The sequence below is a fragment of the Phoenix dactylifera genome, chromosome 7, assembly GCF_009389715.1.
Source record: "Phoenix dactylifera cultivar Barhee BC4 chromosome 7, palm_55x_up_171113_PBpolish2nd_filt_p, whole genome shotgun sequence".
In the NCBI taxonomy this organism is placed as follows: Eukaryota; Viridiplantae; Streptophyta; class Magnoliopsida; order Arecales; family Arecaceae; genus Phoenix; species Phoenix dactylifera.
The window spans coordinates 792,742-819,152 of NC_052398.1; the positions used below are offsets into that span (position 1 = coordinate 792,742).

The 26,411-nt window shown below is 36.2% G+C and overlaps 2 protein-coding genes and 1 long non-coding RNA gene across 6 annotated transcripts; 1 reads left to right on the forward strand and 2 right to left on the reverse strand.

The window, feature by feature from the left end:
- Positions 1-1,105: 1,105 nt before the first annotated feature.
- Positions 1,106-1,938, reverse strand: LOC103715555. The gene has a single exon (XM_008803227.4). The coding sequence runs from the start codon at positions 1,864-1,866 to the stop codon at positions 1,345-1,347; it is 522 nt and encodes a 173-aa protein (XP_008801449.2). The 5' UTR covers positions 1,867-1,938; the 3' UTR covers positions 1,106-1,344.
- Positions 1,939-4,124: 2,186 nt separating this feature from the next.
- Positions 4,125-13,781, forward strand: LOC113463271. 2 transcript variants are annotated; one of them, XR_003387249.2, is made up of 3 exons: positions 4,125-4,418; positions 5,326-5,370; positions 12,818-13,781. It is a non-coding gene; the product is annotated as an uncharacterized LOC113463271 (long non-coding RNA). The 2 variants fall into 2 exon arrangements; XR_005512347.1 differs by lacking the exon at positions 12,818-13,781 and adding an exon at positions 7,131-7,214 and having other exon boundaries at positions 4,127-4,418.
- On the reverse strand, positions 7,227-21,167 carry LOC103715518 (glycosyltransferase BC10). 3 transcript variants are annotated; one of them, XR_605405.4, is made up of 11 exons: positions 21,014-21,167; positions 19,494-19,912; positions 17,271-17,369; positions 14,187-14,287; positions 14,030-14,101; positions 13,788-13,878; positions 12,470-12,550; positions 11,980-12,039; positions 11,754-11,830; positions 11,595-11,633; positions 7,227-7,613 (listed from the first exon to the last, which is right to left on the reverse strand). XR_605405.4 is itself a non-coding variant. In XM_008803172.4 (11 exons), exons 2-11 carry the CDS (start codon positions 19,869-19,871, stop codon positions 7,479-7,481), a joined length of 1,179 nt encoding a protein of 392 aa, XP_008801394.1. In that variant the 5' UTR covers positions 19,872-19,912; positions 21,014-21,167; the 3' UTR covers positions 7,227-7,478. The 3 variants fall into 3 exon arrangements, 2 of the variants coding, with proteins under 2 accessions (XP_008801394.1, XP_008801395.1); XM_008803172.4 differs by having other exon boundaries at positions 11,754-11,876; XM_008803173.4 differs by having other exon boundaries at positions 11,754-11,876; positions 19,494-20,054; positions 21,014-21,143.
- Positions 21,168-26,411: the final 5,244 nt, after the last annotated feature.

A 26,411-nucleotide genomic window follows, 5' to 3' on the forward strand; every position in this document is an offset into this window, starting at 1 on the left:
TCAGAACTGGATTTCCTGGTCTTCCATCTCAATAGATCCGAGTTGTTGGTGAATGTAATGCTATGAGTTTGGAGAGTGAAAAGTAATTCACTGGTGCTTGTTCTTGGAGAGGCACCTCGGCATTTGAGCATATGCATGTTTACGCATGGCTGATAAATGCATTTCGTAAATGTCAACAAGGGCCAACTACCTAAAATAAGGTTAAGCAAAGGGCTTAGAGGTTGTTATATGCTTCTTTTTTTTTTGGGGGGGGGGGGGGCGCGGGGCAAGGGCCAACTACCTAAAATAAGGTTAAGCAAAGGGCTTAGAGGTTGTTATATGCTTTTTTTTTTTTTTTTTTGGGCGGGGGAGGGGGGTGGGGACATCTTTTGTCATGAGTGCAATCAACAGAGTTAAGTGAAAAAAAAAGGTACATAAATGGCTTCTGCATGAGTGCAGCCAACAGAGTTAAGTGAAAAAAAAGGGTACAAAAATAGCTTCTGACAATACTACAGAACCTCGCCTGAATGTTGGGCAGTAAAAAAGACGAAAGACGATATAGTCAGTTGTCATGTTTGCCTCTTGGTACATATGTACAGCCTGAAAGGTACTGTAATCCTCGACCATTCGAAGTAAGTCACAAAGCAGAGAGTTCTTATCCTCCCTTCGTTCCCTACCTTATAATCTCTCAATATCAAGGCTGAGTCTCCTTCGAAGATGATGCATGCTTATTTTTTTTGGACAGAATTATTCGATAAAATCTTTCATAATATTTTATTAAAAAAAAATAAAGGATCGGTCACCAAGAAGATGACAAAAGTAAAAATAGGAAGGATGAACAAGAAGAAGAAACAAGTCCGAACTCAAGCAACCATACAATGCCAAATAGAGATAACTAACAAAGCCTGATCCAATCAGAAGTAACAAATAACTAGAAGACATGTTGAATTAGATCACACGTTGCACCACTGTCACCTTTTTGGTTCTCAAGTGTTCAATGCCACTATGGTATGCTATGCATGCTTTTTGTTTGCCTAAATCGGTATGATCCCATTTTCAACGCGACATGGATGAAAGTGGAAGATAATAGGGTTTGGTAACTCAATCTCAACATAAAAATTGAGCATGTATGAATCATTCAAGGTTGCGAAGAATATTATATTTAAATTTTCCCCCCTCTGTTCTATACAAACTATTATTATTATTCACAAAGAAGAACCGGACATAGTATATTTCGCCAAAGCAGCAAATGCATGGAAAAAAAAAAAATCAAACCATGGTAGAACACCGAAAACCTACACATGTGTGGAGCACTGCACACGTACCAAGCAAAACCTATTGCATGTTCTTTTACTTGTAACGTTCTCACGTTTCCGGACGTTTGTTCCGATCGGGGCTGCGGCTGAGGCTGGGGCTTTTGTAGGACTCCCTGCCGATGGACCGCCCGAGACACCGCTCCTCGATCGGGTCCAGCTTGGGTTTCCACGTCCGGGCCCTCGGGCGCCACGGCCCATTATTCCCCGGGCCAAGCTTCCCGGAACCACTGACGGGCTGTAAGCACCCGGCCGGGGCCGGTCCGCCCCGCCGGGCGATGGCGGTGAGGCGGGTCATGAGGGAGGCGAGGTCTACCAGCGACGAGTCGGACTGGAAGACGGAGTGTGGAAGGAGGAAGTAGAGCAAGCCCGGTTCGAGCGGGTCGTCGGGCCGGATTGGTTGGGAGCCGATGGAGAGGAGGTGGGCCGAGGTGCACAGCACGTGCTTGGGGGGCTTCCCGGTGACCTGGCCCGCCGTCACCGTTCCGGCGAAGTCCTCCACGTAGCCGTTGATGTGGATTACCCGCACGCCATCGAACTGCTGCGATGAGCCGCGAGAAAAGAAGCAGCCCATCTCTCTATTTCTGAACGCTAGGCAAAAAGCTGGAGATCATACACTAAAGAGAGGAGATGGAGATTAGGGAGGAGAGCAGGGGCGATGATGGGGTTAGTTTGGTAGGTTTAACGCTGTCAGATATTATAACTATCTAAACTTGACGGGGTCGTTCTTATTGGTGCACCACTTCCTTTTGCTCTTGTCCTGCGATGTGCTGTCACTTTCGTTAAGTTTTGGCGCTAAGATGTCCCCTGTTGGATGTTTTAGCCAAAATACCCCTCAAATCTTTTTATTCGCAGCCTCTATGGAATCTCGGAAGCAACTCTCCTTTCTTTTTAATCATGCCCCACCAAACTATTCTCAAGGCACGATGCTTGAATTAGAAGCCACATGACCATCTTCGATAGAACCTTGGATTTAGTGTGATGGAGATCTTCTCAAAATGCCCTCCCCGGTCCGACGATTTCAAATATTTGCTCCTTCTTGTATCCTATACGACCGAGCCAAATCGCATTAGGTGAGATTTTTGACATATAATAATAATACTAATTGGTCATTGGAAGCCCGATTGCTCTAGATTGATTAATGAATCAAGAGTAGTTATGATATGAATAGATATCTATCAGCTGCTGCTAATATGAGTCACGCTGGAAGAGCACGTGATGATTTTGTTTAATAGCAGCAGCCATGGAATAAATAATAGGAAACTTCTATTAGCCAAGAGCGGGGGAACTTTGATGACAGCGTGGCTGACGAGGAGAAATGCAGTGGTATAGAGTTCGCCATCCGAGACCATGACGCTAGATTAGGTGCGACGGTGGTCTGGCGGGCTTTTGACTTGTTAATGGTGTGTGCCGAGGTTAAAGCAGCCTGAGAGGGTATGTACTATGCAAGACGGACACTGGGTGCAGACCGTATTACTCTTGAGGACGATTCGACCACGATGGTTGAGTGGATCCGAGAACAAAGACGCACAACTGAGGACCGGCCGTTGATCCATGAGATTCGCAAATTGATGGAGGAGTGCGACTCCCACGCCAAGCCTTACACGTGTATAGACTAGAAGCAAACGGGATTGCCGACTGGGTGGCTTCCTATGGGACCCATCACTCCGGTGGCTTCGTCTGAGTGGACAGTGGGTCTATGCTAGGGCCTTAATGTATTCTTTTATTTTCTAATTTGTTGGCTGCATTTACATCTGTAGTGTGTGAGCCGTCGTTGTGCCAAAACAATAAAAAAATAAAAAAAGGAGCAGGGATAGCATGGAAAAACAGTTGGCCAAGCAAAGTTATCAGAAAAGCAATTTTTTTTGACTCATCGCCATATTCTCCCGGCCCGCGTGCTGCTCAGGGTGACCTCGAGATATATATAGCTCATGCACGACAGCACGAGGAGTTGAAGCTACCAGCGATCGAATACAATACCTCATAACGGAAGCGAGAAAAAATTAGCTAGGATTGTGTATAAGACCATTCCTTGATAAAAACTTTTCAGGGAAACAAAAAATTAATTGCAAAGCTACCATTATATTTGATCGACTTTATGCAACAGGAATTAAGTGCTTAGTGGGGCTTGTTCCACTTTGTGTGGGCTTCCAAAGGCACGAGGTACATGTCAGCCATTCGGTGTTAATTTGCTACTCCAATCACACGTGGACCTCAGCATGCAAGGGCTCATGCAGCTTTGGTCATGCACGCGGGCGCATGCTCGTGGGCATGATATGCTCTAATTATAATGAGCGGAGTTCGATAAAAAACGACCTGCCTTTTTTATTGCCAACCATCCAGAAGACTAGTTTTGGATAGGAAAGACGGAGTTACCGAGTACACTTCATGATGTCCTGTTTTTGACTTTTTTAAATATATCTGTACACATTATGTATGTTACTCTCATTTTTAGTATGTATGTTACTCTTATTTTTAGAGAAAAAAAACATCTGGTACAACTGCTAATTATGTTACAAAGAAAAAATAATTTTCTTTGTAACATAATTGGACAGAAAACAACTGCTAAATCGAACGCATTGGATGTCCGGACAACAAGACCGCAACGCCCACAATTATAACACACACACACACACACACACACACACCTGAAACCTAAATCAAGAGAGCTGTATTGAATTGGAAAGCAATCCGAAAAGGTTCCATTCTGATCACAACAAGAGTCTCGGAAAGTTACAATATAGATAAACTAAGTATTCTATGTAATAAAAAATACTTTTCTTAATTTTTCATTAACTACAGTGTTATCTTAATATAATAAGCACGGCGTTAATTTTAGCCCGATTAGGGCCCGATCCACCTGACCCGCTCGAGTTGAGTTGAGTTTAGCCCAGCTAAAGTTGGGTGTTCCTTCCTTTCTTTGCCCCCGGCAGCTCTGGCTAGGAGTTGGAGAACTAGGGCCACAGGAGCCTCGGAGAAACTCCTCTATAAATAAACCTCCCCCGTCCTCCGTGACCCTCCGCCACGGAGCGGTGCCGCTCGTTGTCCCTCTTTTCCTCCTGCAAGTTAGTTGTTTCCCAGCACCGTGCCCACCAGATTGCAGCCAAAATCCTCACCGGAAACAAGGTATGAAGCCCGCCCTAAGCCCTCTCTATTTTCTTGTCCTCACGTTTCTCTATGATTAGGCTTGTTGCTACCCGAATTCCGATGATAAATTGGCCAGAACTTGACCAAGAACCCCAAGCCCTCCCCTCACCCAATGTTCATCACCACTATTTTTTTCTGTCATCTTTTCTTCCTTGTTCGGCCGCCACGGTGGTTGCTCCTCATTGTTGGGACTCGGTGAAGTCCGAACCAAGAAAAACCTCCTGTTTGGTCTCGTTTTCTAGCCGATTTCACACCTCTTTGAGCCGGTCCCCACTGCCGGCCGTGACCGCATCTTGTTGCTAGACCTTCAACCGTGCTGCCGCACCTAGCCAGACCCCCACCATCCCTTCCTTTCTCCTCTTTTTCTTTTTTCCTTTGGAAACAGCACGAGGAGTTCTTCTTTTCTACTTCGCTAAAAAAAAAAGAAAAAAAAGAAAAAGAATGATAGGTAGAAGAAGAAGATCCATCCCTCTTAATTTTCTCTATCTTCTCTCTCTTTCTTTATCTAACTTGACCGATGGATCCTCGTATAGAGTCTCATCTCTTTTTCCTATGGATCTAAGTTGATTCTAATAAAGAGATCCTCAACCATCCTAGTGTCTAAGTAGCCTACCGGACCAATCACTCAGACTCTTTTTATCTCTAAAATCTACTATTGATAATCCCTGTTGAATAATTTTGACCTTAATGGAGTCCATACTTCAAATTCATTGAAATCAAGTCCATACTTCAAATTCATTGATCGAAATACTTAAATCTGGCCCATCTATAGCCACTAAATGTCGCCACCTGACTAACAATCCCTTTTTTTTTCTTTCTTTTAAATTTTTAGTACCATTAAAGTTATTGAATATGAATTTAATGAGGCTTTAGATGATTTGAATAGGTTTAGCTGGTTCATATAATTAAATTTCGAAGGTTCAAAGATGAGGTAAGTCACTCTGACACTCCTTATTAATTTTCAAACTTGTAAGTAGTTCTGATATTTTTTACTAGTTTTTGCATTATAGGTTATTTTATCATGAAAAGAATGATTGTATTTTTCTTAAAATAAGGATCAAGAATATAATATTATAAAACTTATAATATATTATAAAATAATGGTTCTATAAATATTTTAATATTAATGGCTTGTTTTTGAAATATGAAATTCATATTTATAAAATTTATATTTTTGTTTTAAAAAAAAGATTTCATGATTGCTCTACAACTAAAAACTTAGTTGGAGGCTACAAATTCTGCAAAATCTAAGAAAATATGTTTTATGAAAATATAATTTTAAAAATATAGCTAAAGGCTCCTGAATAGCTATGCATGGCCTCTAAAAGAGAAAAAGATCAACATCTAATGCTAGTTCCGTACATCTCTGTTAGTGAATGATAGTAGTTAATATATGATCCTGCCAGCGAATAATAGTAATTAATATACGATCCTACCAACGGATAATAATAGTTGATATGCAATCTTTTTTTTTCTAAAACAAGCATTTTATACATTACGAGTATGAATACATTCAATAAAATCAGAAAACAACGAGTTATAAAGTGTTTTAGGCAACTTCCTCTCCCCAGCCCACAGGGTGCCTCCAAAACGGTAAGCCACATAAGCAACCACCCAGTCTGCTACTCTGTTGGCCTCTCTGAACATATGTTTGGCCTGAAAGACCACTCCATCTCTCACCATCGTCCAAATGTCCCGATATAGGGAGTGTCCCCCTCCGCTGCATGAGCCCTTTGGATATAGCTGATTACAGTGGTCGAGTCACTCTCCAATATAATCGTGCTAGCCTGTAGCACTCGTCGTGCATGACTTAGGCCGGCCCAAGCTGCCCACAGCTCTGCTCCAAAAATCGAAGTGTCGAAGATCTGACAGTTACCAGTAGCCACCACCCTAGAGCTCGGGCCCTTGATGACAAACCCAGCACCTCCCTTCATGCCTTCATCTAATACGAATGCCAGCGAATAATAGTAGTTGACATACAATCCTGCCAACGAATAATAGTAGTTGATATATGATTTTTTCAGTGGATAATAGTAGTCGATATGCGATCTACTACCGAATATAAAGTTGGAATATAAATTATAAAACGTGGCACCCTGTCGATTACAAAACATAGCCCCCTATCACAAATATAAAATGACCTTAGTACAAATATCTATAAGTAATGCTTTGAACTATGATCTAGCTGAATGGCAAAAATAATTTATAATTTTATTTGCAATATATATTTAGAACTATTTTATAAAATAATCAAAATTTATGGCTATAAAATTGACTTTATGATTTGTTTTATTACATGATACTATAAAATATTTTATTTTGTAATAATTATTATTTTCTCTAAATGATACATCAATCCATATGAAAACCAGATTGATCCAATCACGTAGTATAAAATTACTTTGGCATCTCTTTCTCAGACTAATAAAATCCTACAAAAAATGGTCCAAACTTGAAGTTTACACAATAAAACTTTTGTAGCAAAATTTTATTTTGTTAGTTGATTATAAATTTGCAGCTGCCAATTTTATAAAATTTTAAACATTTGAATTTTAGATTCAGCGGCAACTTGTTTTATCATTCAATTTGATGGGAGATTTGCCTCTTTTATATTTTACATGAGATGTATATTTATACAATTGCTATTGATAGCTTTGTGGGCGTTAACCTAGCATTATGTACTGAATTCAGGATGCGACATTTCATCTGCAAAAATGGATCACCTTGCAGCTGTTAGATAGGCTAACAACCCATGAGATCGAAAAAGAACAAAACCTCCATGAAACAGATAACAAAAGAATGCTATTGATTAAAAAGAAAAAAGAAAAATTATGGAGACAAATTCACCCGAGGGTAGAGCACTTGGAGAACTCAAACCATCCCTCATGCTCCAACAGTCTCTCCGCCCGTTCTAGGAACCAGATTGGCATTATAGATCCACAAGCAGTTTCATGCATACATGATGTATATATCAAATTTGGAACGGAGGGGTGAGGGGCAGAGGTTGAATGCTCGACCTAAGAATGATTAGTTCGTTGTTCATTCAGATAGAGCTGTAAAATTGGAGAACAAATTCATCAGACTATCAAGCGTTTCAGGGAGAAATTTTCTGGCAAATAAATAACATGGCCTCTTCGATCCATTCCATAAGCAAGGTCTCTTCAGCACTTCCTTCTGCAAGAGCACGAATGAGAGTGATAGTTCTATTCATCTTTGATTGGTGCATATCAAGAGAAAAATGCAGGGAACAATGAGAATGTCCCAAGTGGAAAAAAGAATCAGTAGAGTATGTTACAAACAAGAAAAATAAATAAATGACTACATATAGGAATAGTTCTGAGTATTGGTCCAACTGAAAGCTTAAAAACAGCCTAAATATATATCCTTGCAAATGACCATAAATGCAAATTTGGTGGAAGGGAATAATTCTGCATTACAGTCAGCATGGAAACTACAGAGGACAAAATTTCTCCTCCCAGCTAATGAATTATCAACCATTTATCCCTTTTTTAAAGTTTTCAGTGAAGATCTTTTCATGAATACAAAATTTGAGATAGGTTGCATAGCAAGTAAATTGGTTTCTGAGACTGTCTCTAAAGGCATAGTCATCCATGAAAGAAATTATTATACTGATAGGTATTGATAATGAGTTTAATTATTCTGCATTGATATTGCTACCAGTAACAACAGTATCTTCCACACGAATCTATTTTCATGATATCCTACAAAAGCATATTTTGAATAACTGGTAGGTCTTGGCAGGGTTCTCCATGAAAATATTGTCTTGAGTGTATACTTCATAGTCGATCCATCATGCTACTAGTTAGTGAATCTTTCTTAGCTTCAGTTTTTGATGTGTGTATACAAGCTAGCTTTATAATTTAGTATGAAGGTGCAAATTGTCATTTGTGGCTTGCTTGTTTGGCCTATTTCTATAGGTAGTAGAGCTTTTATTTGTAGAGTTTCCGTTAGTTGAGCTTTTACTAAAAAGCTGTTTGTGGTTTGGCAACAACATTTATGAAGTTTGTGGAACCATTAACATCTATTACCAAACCAAAAATGAGAAGTACTTTTAGAATCAGGAAATGACAAGGACATTGCATGGTGTTTTTCATTGTCTGACTGTTTGCACTATTAAAAACTGTTACCATAAAGTATTCTTAAATTATAAATTATTTATTTTGATGTTTTAATGTAAATAATATAATAACGTAAATTCTATATTTATTATAAAATCATAACAATATTTAGTAATATCATTATTTTATAAAAACAATATTATTAATATTTTAATATAATATAATCATAATAATATATTATTATAATATGATTGCTAATAATATAATAATGATACTAGTATAGTATAATTATAATATACTACTATTATAATATACTATAATAAATATAATATAATTAATATTATCATATCACATTACATTACATTACATTGTTATTGTACTGTATTATCAAAGTTTGCTTTATAAAGTGTTATAAATCTATATTTTTATATTTTAATCTAAATAATATAATAAATAATATAATTATTTTTAGGGTGATTATCAAGTAATGAAGAATATCATAACAACCAGCTGGATAATTTTGATTCTAATAGCAACATAAATGCCTGACTTTATTCACCCAAATATAAAAAAGGCAATAAAATTGTTTATACATCCACAATCATAATAGCAATATAAATGTTCACCAATATTTCTAAATATCCATGTTACAAGCACAATATCTTAAAAAAAAAGAGTCAATAATTCATAAGAAAAGCCGCAATATAATCATGCAAAACATGCATCTCATGGTTATTCAATGTTCAACTTTGTTCCTTACTCCTTGATGTTCCTTAATCTCTAAACAATCAGGAGTAGATCTCCACATTATTATAAGGTTGAAACACAAATTCCTTAATTGCATGACCATAGCAATAAAAAGACACCAAGTAAAATAATTTTAGCAATAAAAAATATTTTAAAATATTTTTTAAGAATTTCAATGCTGGGACTCGAACTCAAGTCTCTTGTTGCCCCTAGAAAAAACAACTTCCTGCCCCTGATGCATCTCAAGTAGAGTTTTTCCCTAGTAAACTTTTTTCAACTTTTCGAGAAACCAGAAAGCTATTTTAGTATTTTTGTCAAACCTTAAAATCACTTAAAAGAGCTTCTAGCACTCCAAAAAATGCTTATCGGTCCAAAAGTAATGCCACAGGGAACCTTTCCAGCTCTTTACCAATTAATTCATGTTCTCCCAACCAAATTTGAATTTCAAACCAGTTAGTGAGAACTTGACCACCTAATCTCTTTATCTCCCCATTAGGATTCATCAATTTCAAATGCCATGATTGCCTCTCCTTTCATAACAAGCATTCTGATGAGATAATTTTGGTTTCCCCTTTGCTATTGTAGATCCTCCATGAGAGATTCTCAATTTAAGCATCATTGCAGTTACATGTATGCGCAAGATTGTGGATTTTATTACAAGCTCTCTTTCTATGTTTTGAAGCTTATTGTTTGGGTTTTCCATCAAAAAGAAAAGGAAAAAAAAAACAAGATTATTGTTTGGGAGGTTAATCTATCATTTAGCGAAATCTGAAGTTATATTTGTGCCCTCAATTTTTAGTTACTCTTATTGGTCTTGTACTAGTACGAAACTTGGTTTCCACACTTTGGAATCAGGTCTTAGAGATATCCATCTTTCTTGGCTCTCCACATCTTACTCAAAATAAAACAGCTACTATACCCTAACTTATGGTCCTTAGCACAAAGGAGACCATATATTCTAGGGTGCAAGTCTTGTCATGCTACATCAAAGTTGTGGGGAACCTCTTGAGAGTATCTATATTTCAAAATATATTATAAAATGAAATGGTGCCTCGTATATTAAACTACATCTTTTATTGACACAGCTTACAAGGTTAGATCCAAAAGCTGACACATGCGTAAATTGGATAACATAATGGTCAGAAGCACACAAATAATGCAGTGAAAACTCCGAGCACTCTAGCCTTTCTTCTAATATATCAAATGCCCTAGTGTGGCTTAACATTCACAAATGACACCAGGAATATCGGCTCCTTAGTTGGGATCTTTTTTTATCAGAGCACTACCTCTTAAATCTCTACAATATATAGAGATAGAAGGGAAACATGTCAATAGAAAATGGGACATGAAGTGTCAAACTATACGAACAAATATCTTAAGGTCAAGATATGCTGTACCGGTACCAGTTGCCCGAGGGTATGGTATGGTGCAGTATGGTGCTGTTCCGTTCCGGGCCCATACCAATATAGCCAAAGCCAGCAAGGGAGGGGGGTAGGGAGAAGGAAAGAGATGGAGAGAGAGAGGAAGGGAGGGGGGGGGGGGGGAGAGAGAGAGGGGGCTTGCGAGCCCCTATTTCATTGAAGAGAGAGAGAGAGAGAGAAGGAGGGAGGGAGGGAGAGCAAGGGAGGGAGAGGGCTTTCAAGCCCCTCCCTTCTAGCCACATGATAACAAGAACGGAGCCCCTGCTTCAAAACAAAATAGGGACGAAATAGGGGCCTCACCCTTTTTTTGTTTTTTTTATTGAAGTCGGCACGTGTTGCCGACTTCACTCATAACAAATTAAGCAGAGTCAGCAGCACGTGAAGACTTCATTTCGAAGAGGAAAAATAAAATAAAGAGCCCCCAGTCCTTATTCCATTTGAAATCAAGGAACCGAAAGACTTCTGGCCCTCCCTTCGCCTCTCTCCCTCCCTCCCTCTCCCTCTCTCTCTTCCTCTCTTTGCCCCCGTTTCGTTCAAAATAGGGAAACTGAAGGGCTTCTGGCCCTCCTACCTCCCTCCGCCTCTCCCTCCCTCCGTCCCTTTCTCTTTTCCTCTCTCTCCTCCCTCTTCACTAGATTTCTCAAATCAAGAGGTCGAATTATGCCAGTCCGTCTCTCGTTAAAAATATATCATATAATCTCGTAGTTGACATCCATTCACATCAAATATACTTTAATTGATCGGTCTATCATTGCATTTGCTGAGTTTTATTAATAGATAATAAGAGCACATTAACAATTGCAGAACATTTTATTGAGAAGGAAAAGCATAAAAAAAATCATAGCGCACTTCAAATTGAAAAATGGACTAGGAAAGAAAGAAAAAAATGCAGAAAATCTGCTGTGTACCTTTTTATCACTTGTAACATGTACGCTCTCATCAATAGACTGCAAAAAGCACCATTATCAGATAAATCATTTTTTTGACTGTACACAAAATTGTAGATGTTACAGGTCAAGGAAAAAATAGAACTTTTCATTTTGCTGTAAAAAAGAATTCAAACATACTGTAATATTCTTCAAGAGCTCAAAAGTAACATCCTGAGCCTTATATGATTTTGGGTGCCACTTTCCTTCAGACCAATCTACATGAGTCACAGACCAATTTGCAATTCCAGTAGGATCAAACATCTGAATGATTTAAAGAAAAAAGACCAATAATAAACAAATGTGAAACACAAAAGAGGAAAATTATTTGATGAAGCTTTGAGTGTAAATGGTCTTATGTGCTGACATGGAAAAGAGTTGGCAAGTAATGTTCATCAGAGTAGCAATGGCGTCCTTCGAAACCTGGCTGTGAGAGTAAGAATATATAACATTAGTACACTTTATATAAAAGTGAGTATTATGAGACATTCTTATGATTGGAATTGTTTAGTCAGAAAAGTAAACCAACTCCCACAGATAGCAAATTTACTGGTGTTGCCAAACTCCATGCTGAATTCAAATATACATGAATGCATATATGTTTTCTACACAGTCACCATGATATCATGTCAATTAGAAAACAAATCCAAATCACTGTTTGCTTGCAGCTCATAATACTTTTAGTTGTGGAAATCTGGCATAAGTACCACATCATATAATACTCGCTATGTCAAGGTCAATCAACAGAATTTCAAAATTGTCACAACATGAAACAAGAAAAATAATTGGAAAAAATAGCTAAAATTTCTCGATTGTTTGCTGGAATTAAGTTGTAATTTATTATATACACAACTTACCTTACAATAAAGCTTCAATTTTGTGTAGTAAAGGCTGTCAGCCAGAATCAGCACAGCATGTTGCCGCTTGACTGAAAACCACTGCAATATGAATAACAGTTGAGATATTGCAGCAATCTCATTAACCAAAAAAGAAAAAAAAATGCTGAACCTACGGAAGTTTTGTTACTTCTAAAGATACTATTGTATTTGTACATTTGTCTATAAATTTTACACTTTTTTCTTTGTATCATCCTCTCCTGTGGCTCATGCAAGGATGTGCCCATTGTAACTATACATATAGGGCCTTCCTCTCACACAGTAAAATGCATTTTGCTGGCTTTGCTATTAAACATGATCCTGTCTCAGGTTCCAGTTACAGTCAGATACTCCGTATCATTTCAACAATCAACATGGAACTTGTCTCCAATCAGAGAATAAAATAAGCATACAAAAAAAGGAATGTGATATAGGGCATTGTTTTTTGACTGAAAATTCCAGAAATATTGCATGGTTAGCAGTTCATATTGTTAATCTGAAGATTGCCCAGGTGGACACCTCCCAGGCATACTGATGTATCAACAAAGATTCAGGCGGATAAAAACGAGTTATTATGAGAGAGGTTCTCTAAATCTACCTATTATTTTTAGGCGCATCACTTATTCTCAAGATAATGTATGTCATGCTTCATCCTTTTCTACTTTTGGTTGTAACTTATATGAATTTTTTACTTCAGCAAATTATTCATCCAAAAGCAAAAGAACTGAAACCCTGTGCACATAGTCCAAAATAAGATGATGTTTTGCAGAACTAAACTTCCATGTATCAACTCCAGTGCTGCTAATAGTGAATTAGTAACAAAATCCATCTTCAGCATGCATACTTTGTGCACAAAATACCCTAAAAACTCAACAACAAACTCCTATATGTCAAATTAGTTCTGCATAATATCAATACAATGACTCTAGGACGACAAACACCAAGCTGACCAGGATAATAGGGTACCTCAATTGCATATCATGTTATTCATAAATGGGATGATGACCTTGTTAATAGGCAACCCATAAAACTCCATCTAACCTCGTTAGTTTGATATTTGTAAGAGATAAAGGGCATTCAGATATCATGTTTCACCGATAGGCTAAGGCCAATAGTTAAAATATTAGATGATGCAAACAGTTGCTGACGACCTCACATTAGATCCTGCATTTCCTACTCTTCTTATGGTTTCATTTAACTCCATGACTCTCTTGCATCCCATGGTCATTTGGCCAAACTTTTTCTTTATCCTTATTCAGTTAATATCCTTGTGATCAATAAGAAATATACTTCAGCTTACCTGTGCACCTTTCCTCCAGTCTTTCTTTACAATCACAGGCGACATATGCTCTGAATATCTGCCTGCTCCATGTGGACCAGGATCGTTGAAACTGAAGATAAATAATTTGACAAGAGAAAAAGATGCAATTCAGTAAAACTATAACTGGGATCCATATATAAAGAATCTAAAAATTACTACAGCATCAAATAATTATAAATTTAATCAGAACAAATTTTGTGGCAAAATATCTGAGGGCTTACCAGTCAATAAAACTGATATTTGTTTCCATCAGATAACTATATACATAATCAAAATTGTGTAATGGTATACACCTGCAATGCAAAAAATTGGTAGTCAAAATGCTGTTCAGAGCACAACCAGAGCAACTTAAATAACTTGCTGACTCAACACAATCACCTCTCAGAAAGCAACACAAAATGCTGATTATCAGTGTCTTGGAGTGCATTTGCCAACAATCTCTTCTCTGCATCAACCATGGAAATTTTCCCCCAGGCCACCTACATGCACTTTGGATGAATAATAAATGTGCAATTACAATTTCAAACAATAATCAACAATTTAAGTTCCAACCAACTAATCCAAACCAAAACTACAAACATTTATTTTGAGAAAAGAACCATCACAGAAAAATCATGTTTTCAGATGGTACACACTGAAGTTCACAAAAATCAATATTTTACTCATAAATATTTATGTTTGCTATAACTGACATATTAGTTGTCTGCCTGTACTGTCATGTTACGCAAGTAAATCATTCGTTGCTTGTAATTATTCTGAGTGAATGAAACAGCAAGTGCCAACAACTTTTTTTTCCATGATGGCTTTCCTAAAGAGACCTAGAAATTGGCTCAGTACTCTATAAAAAAAAGAATACTTGAAAGTGACATCAGCTTGAATTAAGAATGAAAAAAAACATGAAATACATCAAAAGGAATTCCAAAGAAAATGCAAGAAGATCCCATGGAAAACATACTGCTGGTTAAGGTGTGTATTCATTAACCAACAAATAGAAAGACCATCTTTCCGCTTTAGATGTCATACCTAAAGCATGCAACAAATTATTCCAAGAGTCATTGAACAGTGGCAAGAATGAATGGTGTACGAGTCATCTTTCCTGTTAAAGACTGGCTAGAGTAAAGGTCAATCTTGTAACATAGAAATTTTAGGTGGCAGTTAAGGAGGCAATATTGGGTTATGACATTACCTTCACGTTTCATTTCAGAAAGTTATCAAGAATTGCAATGTTTAAGCAATAGTCTACTGGCTTAAAGCAGCTATCAGAAGAATGCAAAACACGTATTAGGGTAGCAACCATTTTGGCATCTTAATACAAATTAACAGATAGTTGTGCTCTAGCGATTAAATAACAGAAGCGTGATGTTGTCTTTCTACTTTCTGTTGATAGCAAAGTGGGACCATAGAGATCAAAATACAGGAAGAACATCACAGCAGAAAACATGACACTACCACAGTGATATTGGAAGAGCAAAAGGGGTTAGAAACCTATTAGGGTAGAGATCTAAGGATTTGCAAGAATAATAATAATAGTTGAAATCTTTAACTTAATATTCTAGAAAAAGCTAGTAGACACTAAGATGTTTTTACTTCAGCCTACTGAAATATTATAAACATCATTGTCATCTTCAAAATGATAGGAGGGAAGGTAAAGGATTGTTCCTACCAAATATAAGGAAGGTGATCGATTTGCACACAATGAAGTAGTGCTTTCCTGCTAAGTATCATAAGTCTGTTCACACATCACAAAAAGCTTCCATCTAGATACAACATCATCACACAAAACTAGAACCAAAACTGAAATTTCAAACTCTGGTCCAAACTTTGCAAAATTATAAGTCATTAAAATATAAAATTTATAATATTAAAGAACAAAGGCAAATAAATATATTAAAAGTATTTTGGTAATCAACAGCCTTAGTCGCACTTATATTTATGATGCACTAGAGCCTGAGGACTTTTACGGGCAGCTGTCAGCCTGATGTCATTCTTTGTGAATCAATGCTGAGGCAACATAAATTCATAGAAATCTATTTTCACAATGTTCTCTTAAATTTTAATTGCAAAAGGTGACTCATTATATATTTTTTTTACAACAATTGTCACAGGGCATCATGCACATAATTACAGAAGTTTTGCCACTTAAACAAGACATGAAGAGGGCCTTTTGGCTTCTTTGACTGAAATGGATTTACACCAACACTTTCAGCCTATCTTTAATGCTAAAGCATACATATGCATGATTAATATAGTCAAATAAAGAAAATTGTCACATAGTTGCAGCCCAAAAGCTTAAGCTATTGGGTGAAGGACTGCTCAGGCTTATAAACCCAAGTGGCATCCCCTCCCTAGTCGATGTGGATTCATTACATTCTCCCCTACCCAATCTCATGATGCCCTCATCAAGAATTCACTCCATTCACTCCTTGGAGAGGGGGGGTTGGCACAGGTCCTACTTGACCCCTAGTGAGGGGCCCACATGACTGATAGGGCTGCAATGGCCTAGGACTGACTTATAAATCCAAGTGGCACCCCTTACCTAGTCGATGTGGGATCATTATATTAAAGGCTTTGCAAAAAGAGGAACATGGTCTATGAGGAGGTAGTCGAGAGCTGCCCGGGCTTTTCCAAGGCAAAATCCATAAGTCCATGACAACATAAACATAATATTTGAAACTAAAAAAGTTACATAGCTACTCAGCTTCAAGCTAAAACCATGGATTTAACTACTGGTCAGAATGGCATGACAAGTGCTGCATCAGTGATATATTGGTGTGCGACAATGGCCCAGCACTGGTTGGGTGCTAGTATTTGGTATGCTGCCATGCTAGTGTGTAGCAATCAAGCGAAGCATTGCATGGAATAAGATGGCATGGTACATACAATGCTAATGCACGGCTTGGACACCACCAGCATGAAATACTTCAACATTTGGCTGAAACAATCAATCATTTTCTATTTTGGCCAAAACATAAATGATCTTCTTGTACTCCACAACATACATCTTCAACACAATATATTGGATGAAACTTCAAATATTGGGTTCTATTAACAGTATCAAACTGATAACATAGGGTTTTATATGTTCAGAATACAAGCAAAAGTTTCTTGCTTTCAGTAATAAGTACAATGATTGGTAATTTTTTGCGGTACATACATCACATAGATATACAATATGTTAAATAAAAAGGATAGCACAATTGTATCACATTATATGCAAGAAAGATCTTTATATTTTTCTGAATGCGGTACATAAGACCCAATTTGGCAATAAAAGCTTGTAAAGTAAAATAATTATAAAAACAAAGTAGAGAGAAAGGTTAGTTTAATAAAAAGAACAGCACGATCCTATCAAGTTATGTGCATGCAAGATTTTCATATATTATTCCTGGTGGGGTTTGTAGGACTGTATTTGGCGATAAGAAAACTTGTATAAATCAAGTGAGAAAGGAAAGGTGCGAGTACCTTATCACTGCGTACGTCTCTGCCAATAAATAAAGGACTCACATGTACTGGTTTTTCCTTTGATGCATGCACATAAATAGAAAATCTGCCTTCATGACCCTGCACATATAAAAAGCAAGTCAATAGAGAATGATATCGACCGTTCAAACAATAACCTCAATCAACATGAGAATGTTTGGATATTTTTTTCCTTCCATAGATGCTAACTGCAATTACCTTGAATGCCTTTACCATGTGTTATTGTGATTATATGCAAATATGCAGTTAGTCACTATTGACGAACTAAAAAATCTGTGATGCATGAAAAGGGTGGAGGGTCTAAGTTTCTCAAATGTTGCATCAAAAGCTTTCTTTTTTGTGCCCAGTTAACTTACTTCATTGGAACGGAACACTGATTTGGACATTTATAAAGCTATAGACATGGCAAAGAGGAAGGCATTTCAAGGGAATGTAAGATGGGGAAATCTGATGGTGGCATTGCCATGTTATTGTTTCTCAATATAAATTTCAGATTTTAAATAATATCAATTGGGTAAATGAAGGTTACCACATAAAAACTAACAACAGGATCTGCTTGTCTTAAAATAGCATTCTAATGTTTATGTAGAATGAAATCCAGCCAACGCCAAACCCAAATCTGACCACTTCTAAATCTAAAGATCCAGATTCATCAAGTATGAGTCCCAGAACTAGACCAAAGTTTCCAAAAACGTTTTTAATGGTTTTTGCAAAATCTGACCCGTCTAGTATGTCATGAAACCAAAGGAAAAAGGAAAAGTCAAAAGGTCATCCTATCCTGTAAAACTCAAATCTTTCTTTATCCAAAAATGAATATGATCCAGCCTAACTTTTATGTAAATGGGTTAGATCGAGTTCTATATCCCATATTTAGATCCAATTCAAATAAAATTCAAGTTATGCAAGATCTAGACCCAACCTGGCCCGCTTACACACCACAAGGAACCATTGCTTCCATTGGAAGCATTGATCTCCATTCCCATATCAAATATTATGCTTACTTAAGAAATAATTAGCATAGCTGAAGGGTGAAACATAATACACCAACAAGCCTCTATCTCTGCCTAGCAATCTTGTGATGTGATGCAATCTCTTTTTATCATAACAAGACTTTGAAATTACAATACTCACCTCAATAATAGACTTGACACGTAAGAGTCAAACAAATTACTTTGACAAATCCTTACAAGGATAACTATGGCTGCCTATGCTAGCCACCGTTTCATCTTATGAAGAATAAAGACTTCACATCCAATTTAAGATATATGTCAAGTTGAGATCTCTATTTTTCTATAAACCATAAGTTGTAACTGTTCACTCAATAGTGTGCTTGTTAAAACTTTATACTAGAGCAATTTAAGATTCTTGAGATTCATTGAAAGAACATAGTCATTAAACTCTCCTCACTGCATCTGTTGATCAACTATTCAAAACTAGATGTAAGGGGCATTGTCCCACAGATTGTAGTGAATATGAGTTATATTTTCACAACAATGGCATTAGCATAGGGGTGAAAGTGGACAAAGATAATATCTATCCGGATCTATTTTCGTATATGAATCTATCCGGATATGGATAAAAATTTGAGCATCCGACTAATATTCGTATCTATATCTGTAAAAAAAAAAGGATATGGATATGAATAGACAACTACCCGATCCATATCCAAATATCCGATTCTATTTGTAATTCTATGAAATTTTATATAGCACTCATGAACTTTTAACGAAAATATATAACCCTAATAATATACTATTAACTTGATTTACCATCCATTTAGTAATATTTTTTATACTATGGTCGTAAAGTTTTATCCGGCTTATATCCAAATTTCTAGTATCCGATTTCTATCTATATCTGTTTAAAACAAATATGGATATGAAGTTTTACATCCGATTAAAATTTATATCTAGATCTGCATTTGTCAAACAAAAAAAAAAAGGATATAGATATACTAGTATCCGATTTGTATCCGATCCGATTTCAATCCTACATTGGCAAGTTATCTTTGTGCCCCAAAATTTGATTTATACTTGTAACAGCGAATAAGAAGCAGCCGTCTAGGCCCTAGAAAGTTCCACCCACCCCTGTAAAGAGAATCAAACACTACAAACTTATATACAATAAATTTAGATAAAGAAGAGAAGCATATTAGTACCCCTATAAACAACCAATGAATTGTAAAGCAAAGCTAAGGAGTTGTACCCGGAAGAAATTCTCCCAAAGCTTTTCAAAAGGCAATGAACCTGGAGTCAGGAACATAAAAGCAATTTTGGGATTCTTCGATGGAATAGATGGCACTGAAAGAATCTCTCTTATGACAACACGAGCAGCAAGCTCATCATCAGTGTAGATTCTAGCAGGTACAGGCGGATACCAATCCTTAGGAGGACCACAAACACTTAAGAAATAGCAAGCTGAATAACGTTGAGGTGGATAAACGTAGGCCCCGATCAGTGCCACACACACCAAAGCTACAAGGACAATAATCCATAGAGGCCTTTTCGATGAGTTTCTATGGCGAGCCGCCCGCATGATTTTCACGTCTCCAGTGCCTGGCAGCCACGTCTGTGCTATCTTCATCTAGAGAACCTCGTCAGGGTGATATCTCCATCTGCAGCCACCTAATTCATTGGCATTGCAACATTAGCCTCCTATGTAGATAAAGTTACTCAAAACCCAACAACGGCTTCACATGCTATGACTGCTTCGTTCCGTGGTTAACCAAAGTGCCGAATCAACAGACACAGAAGCTCTCAATTTTCCCTTTCCAAAGAATAAAAAGAAAGATAAAAGCAGTTCCATCCACTCAAATCTTCATTTATTGTTAAAGGCCCAAGAAAGTAACTGAAATAAATAATATTAAGCACAAAATACAAGAGAGAAGGAAAAGAGAAGAAGAAGAAGAATAGATGCATGCAGAATGTAGTAAAGAAAGAAACGCTCATAGGTTTCTAACAAACCTAAAAGATGGGACTAATAAATAAGAGTAAAGACCCATTGAATAAATCAATCAATTCGTATATTTACAAGTTGCAATCCACTAAGTATTCTTCCATAAAATAGAGGAAAAGGATATTCAACAGATCAATCAGTCCTTTCTTTTCCTCTTCTCCCACAAATTCTTCGCACCTCTAACGAATTTTTTAGCATAGGTTCATCAAATCCATGCATTTTCGCTTATTAGTCAAATTCTAATTCCAAATTGAATCAAGAGACCACTTAAGGCAACGGCAAAACGCTTCTTATAAAGAGACGAGAGACATCCGTCGGTTAGATTTCCAGCTACCAAACCCTAAACCCCCCATTAAAATTATAAAAAAATAACGAGGAAAAATTCAAACCATCAGAACAGGTTCAACGAAAACCAAACCCATCTAGGTCGAAATCTGGAGGATAAAAAATTCACCTCTATCTACATTCTCCGAAATATCAAGTTTCAAAAAAATAAACTCGAGTAGCAAAAAAGAGACCGTCCTAGCAAAAAAAAAAAAAAAGAGACCGTAAAAACTCAAGAAACCAGCTCGGAATTTCAAGAAACTCCGAAAAAATCCAACCTTCCCAGCTCTTGAACTTCAAGAACTAAGAAGTCGAGGCTATCGACAAGAATCCGAACGATCGACGAGAAATGGCACAGGAAAGACCAGAATCCAATCGTTTCAAGCTCACAGAGCCCGAGTCCATCGAGAATAGAAGCAGACCACGACGAGAGAAGAGCGGATTACCTTGGAATCGCAGGAAGCGGCGGAGACGACGGGCCCCGAGATCCGGAGGGGGAATCGGGGTGAGGGATCTCCTATCTCCGAGATCTAATAAGGTGGGAAGGAGAAGGGAGAAAAGAGAGAGATTTTACTGTCGGAGACAGCGGTGAAAGTGTACCTGTGTCAGATTCGAGGATAGAAATTAAAGCGGCATTTATAGTTTGTAAAATAATATAAAAAATAATTATATTAATATATTATTAATTTGATTTTTTATTTAGTATAGCTATAAAATTTGGTTATCTAACTTATCTCATATATATATATATATATATATATATATATATATATATATATATATATATATATATATATATATATATGTGTGTATAAATAAATATATATATATATATATATATATATATATATATATATATATATATATATATATATTAAAAAGGAGGTTCAATGTTTGTAGGGCTCTCCACATAAAAGTTTTTTTGGTATTACAGGAAATATACGAGTTATATAATAACCATTACCTTCTAGAGCCACTTTTAATGCAACGAACTTTTCACCCATCTTTTTTAAATTCCGTCTGTCTGGGCACGGTATTTAATTTTACACTTAAAAGCTTTTTGCTATTATAATGAAATTCTTGGCTCTTTTTTTTGGGGATCTTACATACTCCACATGCTTTAAACATACGTATTAGCCTCTGCTATTCTCTATCAAGAAATATACAAGTTATATAACCATTACCTTCTAAAACCATCTCCAATACAATGAACTTCTCACCCATCTCTTTAAATTTCGTCCGCCACATGGTATTTAATTGCATACAGAAAATCTTTTTTGGTATTATTCTTGAATTCTTTCGCTCTTTACATTCAGATATTATATTTCATGCGGCTTGCATGCATATGTTACTCCATGCATTTTCTACCAAAAGTGTATGAGAGAGTCTACTTCATTGGCCGAAAATTGGAATAATTTTTTTCAAAAATATGCTTAAGTTTTTATATAAATTGAGAAAAAAATTGTCACTTTATTAAGAGTATAGTAGGTATTTTATACAACTTTTATAGAAAAGTGGATGCCCGATCAAATATAAAACATTCTGAAATATATTATTTTTTTGAATATCAGTTTTTTTTAAAAAATATTTAATATTAAAAAAAATTTGATGAAATAAACAAGATTTGAAAGTAGAAAAGTCGGAAAAGATAAATTCAACGATCTGAATCATCCAAGAAAGAGAAAGTTTATACTTTGAAAATAGGGCGACTTTTTGGGATCTCTCTCGGTTTCGTTGAAGTTAGGCCATGTTTGGGGAGCTTTTAAAGTACTTTTAGATGAAAAACTGTGTTTGGAAAATTTTTTAAAAAGCTGTTTCAACTTTTGCGGGAAGCTGAAAACAGCTTTTGGGAAGAAGCTCCAATTTGGAGCTTTTGGGAGGAAGCTGTTTCAGCTTTTTCGGAAAGCTGTATTTTTGACAAAAATGTCCATATTAAAATAACATATTAATGTATTATATTACATTACATTATAATACATTAATATGTTATTTTAAATAATTTAATATTATGTTATATTATGAGAAATTAATTTATACTAATAATTATAATAGTTTATACTTTTATTATTGTATTATACTATAAATATAATATATATTACATTATATCATAATACATTAATATATTATGTTAAATAATTTAATATTATGTTATATTACCAAATATTAATTTACTCTAATAATTATATCACTATTATGCTATATCAACATAATATTATTTTATATTACAATAATATATATTATACTATATCATATATTTATGTATTAATTTATGTTATGTTTTATTATGTTCTGTTATATAATACTATGCAATGTCCTTTATGGTAATTTTGTCATACAAAAATACTTTATCAGTTTGTTTACCAAACACAAAATAAAGTACCACAGCACTTTACGAATGTAGTTACCAAACAGCAAACAGCTTTTTATAATAGCTCTACTTCAGACAGCTCTAATTCCAACAGCTCTACTTCTAACAGCTCTACTGCCAACAGCTCCCCAAACAGGGCCTTAATCTTCGGAAGAAACAGGAAGTAAAAGAAGTCAAAGATCAGATTTAATAGAGGAAGAAAGAGAAATGATTTGAATATTCGGTTTCAGCCCTATTCAAAGACGGGAGACTTAAAATACATTATATTTATATTTATATAAATATTTAATGCAGGAAGAAGTTCTTTTAATTTTATTCGGTTTATCTCTCTTTTCTCACCTCCAATCGGAGCGGAGAACGTCGCTTCACGCGGTCCAACGTCAAAATCCAAGCCGGCGGGAGATTTATTATTGTTATTATAACATATATTACTAATACTTTTGTCAGATTAAGTAATTAAAAATCCGTTAGCTTTCCCGTTATACGTAGGAGCGTTACATTTCATGAGTTGGAAAAATATTAACGAACCTACTTCCCCAAAAAACGCCCGTGTATTCCCTCTAATTATTCGACCAAAAGTGCCGAGTATTTTTTTTTCTAAAGCAATAGAAAATGATAGGTTTTTAAAGAATATTAAAAAGTTGATTAAGTAGTTAGATACAATTGAGGTTAGATGGCAAGGCAGATCTCGGGAGCCGTGGACAGCCCACAAAGCTTTGAGTGAAAGCAAAAGAAGGGCAGCCTTAGCCAGGGACTGGTCTTTCTAACAATGTTCTCACTTCTCTTTATAGTTCTCACAGCTTGCATGGAGAAATTGTCTTCTAGTACTGAGTTCCAAAAACCGAGTTGGCTGTGACCAACCAGGTCAGCTCAACCAAAATAAGAGAGAGCATGCATGGTTGGCACAAATTAGGCTAAGTAATCTTGACCCATCAGTCGGTATACACTAACCACATATCTCGAGGAGTAGCTCTAATACGTACGTTTACTTAGACAGTATATGTACAGTAGGTTTTGTATGTTCCTTAAAGCTATACTCTATGGAATTGGTGGGTTTGACACACGATAGTATACAACTTTAAGAGCTGACATGTTTAACTGCTAATGATTGTTCTATAATGTAGCATTGCATTTACCTGAGTGGTGACAATTGAACCAGTCACTACAATCCCTAGCATATACTTTTCATATTGTTTGTTTGAGCTTGGCTCTCGAGTCATAGGTAAAAGGTGAGATGAAACTGATGGGCTAACTCGAGTCAGCTCGAGTCAACCGGGATGCGTGCTTTAATCCTTCAAAAAGAGACCTTGAAAGGAATAAGTGCTGCAAACCAAGCCAAGCAAGTCCTCGTCTAGCTTGGCGGGTTATGACATCTTCCTCAATACTTTTAGATGATGCACAGTGATCCGAGCTTGAGTTAGGTCAAACATAGTTGGCTCAGCTAGAGTTCAGTCCATAAGTCAACTCTGCTTTTTCCCCCCCCAAAAAAAAGAGCTATGCGAGCAAGAAATTAATTAGATATATAGCAGAGGCATGGTTTCAGTTCAAGTAGATGGACTTTCAGTACAGTGATTGCAGTAAAAACACCTATATCATGAAGCAGCAAAGGAATCTAGGACATTCAAGGACAGGTGATCTGTTATCTTATTGTTTCATAAGTAGATATCAAATGGAAATGGAGCGATTATTGTTTAGAAAGAGTACGAAAATTTGAGGATTGATCCAGAAAAACGATATCATGCAAAAAAAAACAGTCATCATAGACTGACAACCCTCAAACTTCATTTCATGGTTGCAGAATCCAGATGTAAGGTTCCATGCGATCTCTTGAACTTAGCATCGAGGGTGGTGTCACCTTCTGGATGATCTGTTTAACTGTTGAGACGTATACCCCAAATAAAAAGGCATATTCAGTGCTTTGCTTCATGCCTTCAGGCCATTCCACAAAGAAAAATATTGTATCTCTAAGAAAATTTCCTCGATTGCTTACAGCACAAAAGGAGCCAAAGAACACATCAGACATTAAAAAAAAGAAAGAAGAACAAGACGCAGAAAAATCTCCAGTGGTTACTGCTCATCGATAGAGCTTGTTACATTAGGCATTGATAAAGAAAAACCATTTGTTCTAAGGTTTCTCTCTTTTTTCTTTTTCTTTTTTAAAGGAAAACTTTTAGTTCCAAGTAACACAGTGAAAATTTCTACTAAAAATACCCGAAACTAAGTCCATAATTAATTCATGCATCTTTAATAAAGAAACTTTTTTCAGCCACATTCCAGCATGTTTTTTGATGGCAAATCACGCTTTGACTCACCATTATCTCCACTAATCACCCTTAATGTTCGATATATTCACCAAAAGTAAATTATTTATACTGTCTGTGCACATCAAAATGATTTTTGAGTTCACTGCCCTGAAACAGCAGCAGAATCACTGAGTTTTTTTTCAAAATATATATATGTGAGCCCCCATATGTACCATAAGCTATTTTTAGATTTGCCATATCTTGAAGTTGCTTCACTATCCATGATAGAGGCTGCAAATTGCTTGCAATATTTGAACGAAAACATGAAAAAAATTATCTAAAAATCCCTGCAAGAGTCAAAATTACGTTATGTTCCTTAAGTAACCACAACGTCTCAATGAGACGATGCATAGATCCTAACGCTTATCATAGTTTATTTTTAGGTGCGCCATATTGTTTTTTTTAATAAACAAGTCAACCATGAGACTACAAAAATATATTTATTTACAGATCTCTATACATATCATTGCTAATTATTTTTAGGCGTACAACCCTAAAGTAGCATCACCATGTCTATTACTGTAGACTAAAATTCAATCTCTACATGCAAACACAGAAGATAAAATTATTCATAATTCCGTGTATGTATCATTAACTACTTCTATATCCATCACCTTATAATGGCAATATTGTCTTGTCAAAAATAATCAAGCAGCAACATGGTTGTTTAAATGGATTAGTTTTTGGGCAGGTGACTAAGAGGTGGCAAAGATGGTCATCATGTGGTCCATTTGCATCCCCTCCTTTTAAGAGCTAAAACTTTGGCAAGAGAAGTTTGTATGTCTTAGCGCCCGTATTATGCTTTGTTTAATAAAAATGTGTTCTTTGATAAATGGTATAGGTTCGATCACCAAACGATATTTCATTTTCAAAACTTAGGCATTAGGTATTATCTCAAAAATTGACAAGATTTTATTACAGATAGAATGACATTTCTTATCTTCTCTTCGTAAACTACTGATGTATAGAAGAATCTACTTGTAGTTAAAAAATCAAAGTCTTATCTCTTTAATTTATAGGAAGTTGTGTTTCTAGTAAGTTGTGCTTGCATTTATTTTTGGTTTAGAAATTATAATGGGTGCTTAGTAAGTTGTGATTACATTTATTTTGGGTTTAGAAATTGTAATGGGTGCTTAGTAAGTTGAAGCATGATTAATGCGTAGATTAGTATAA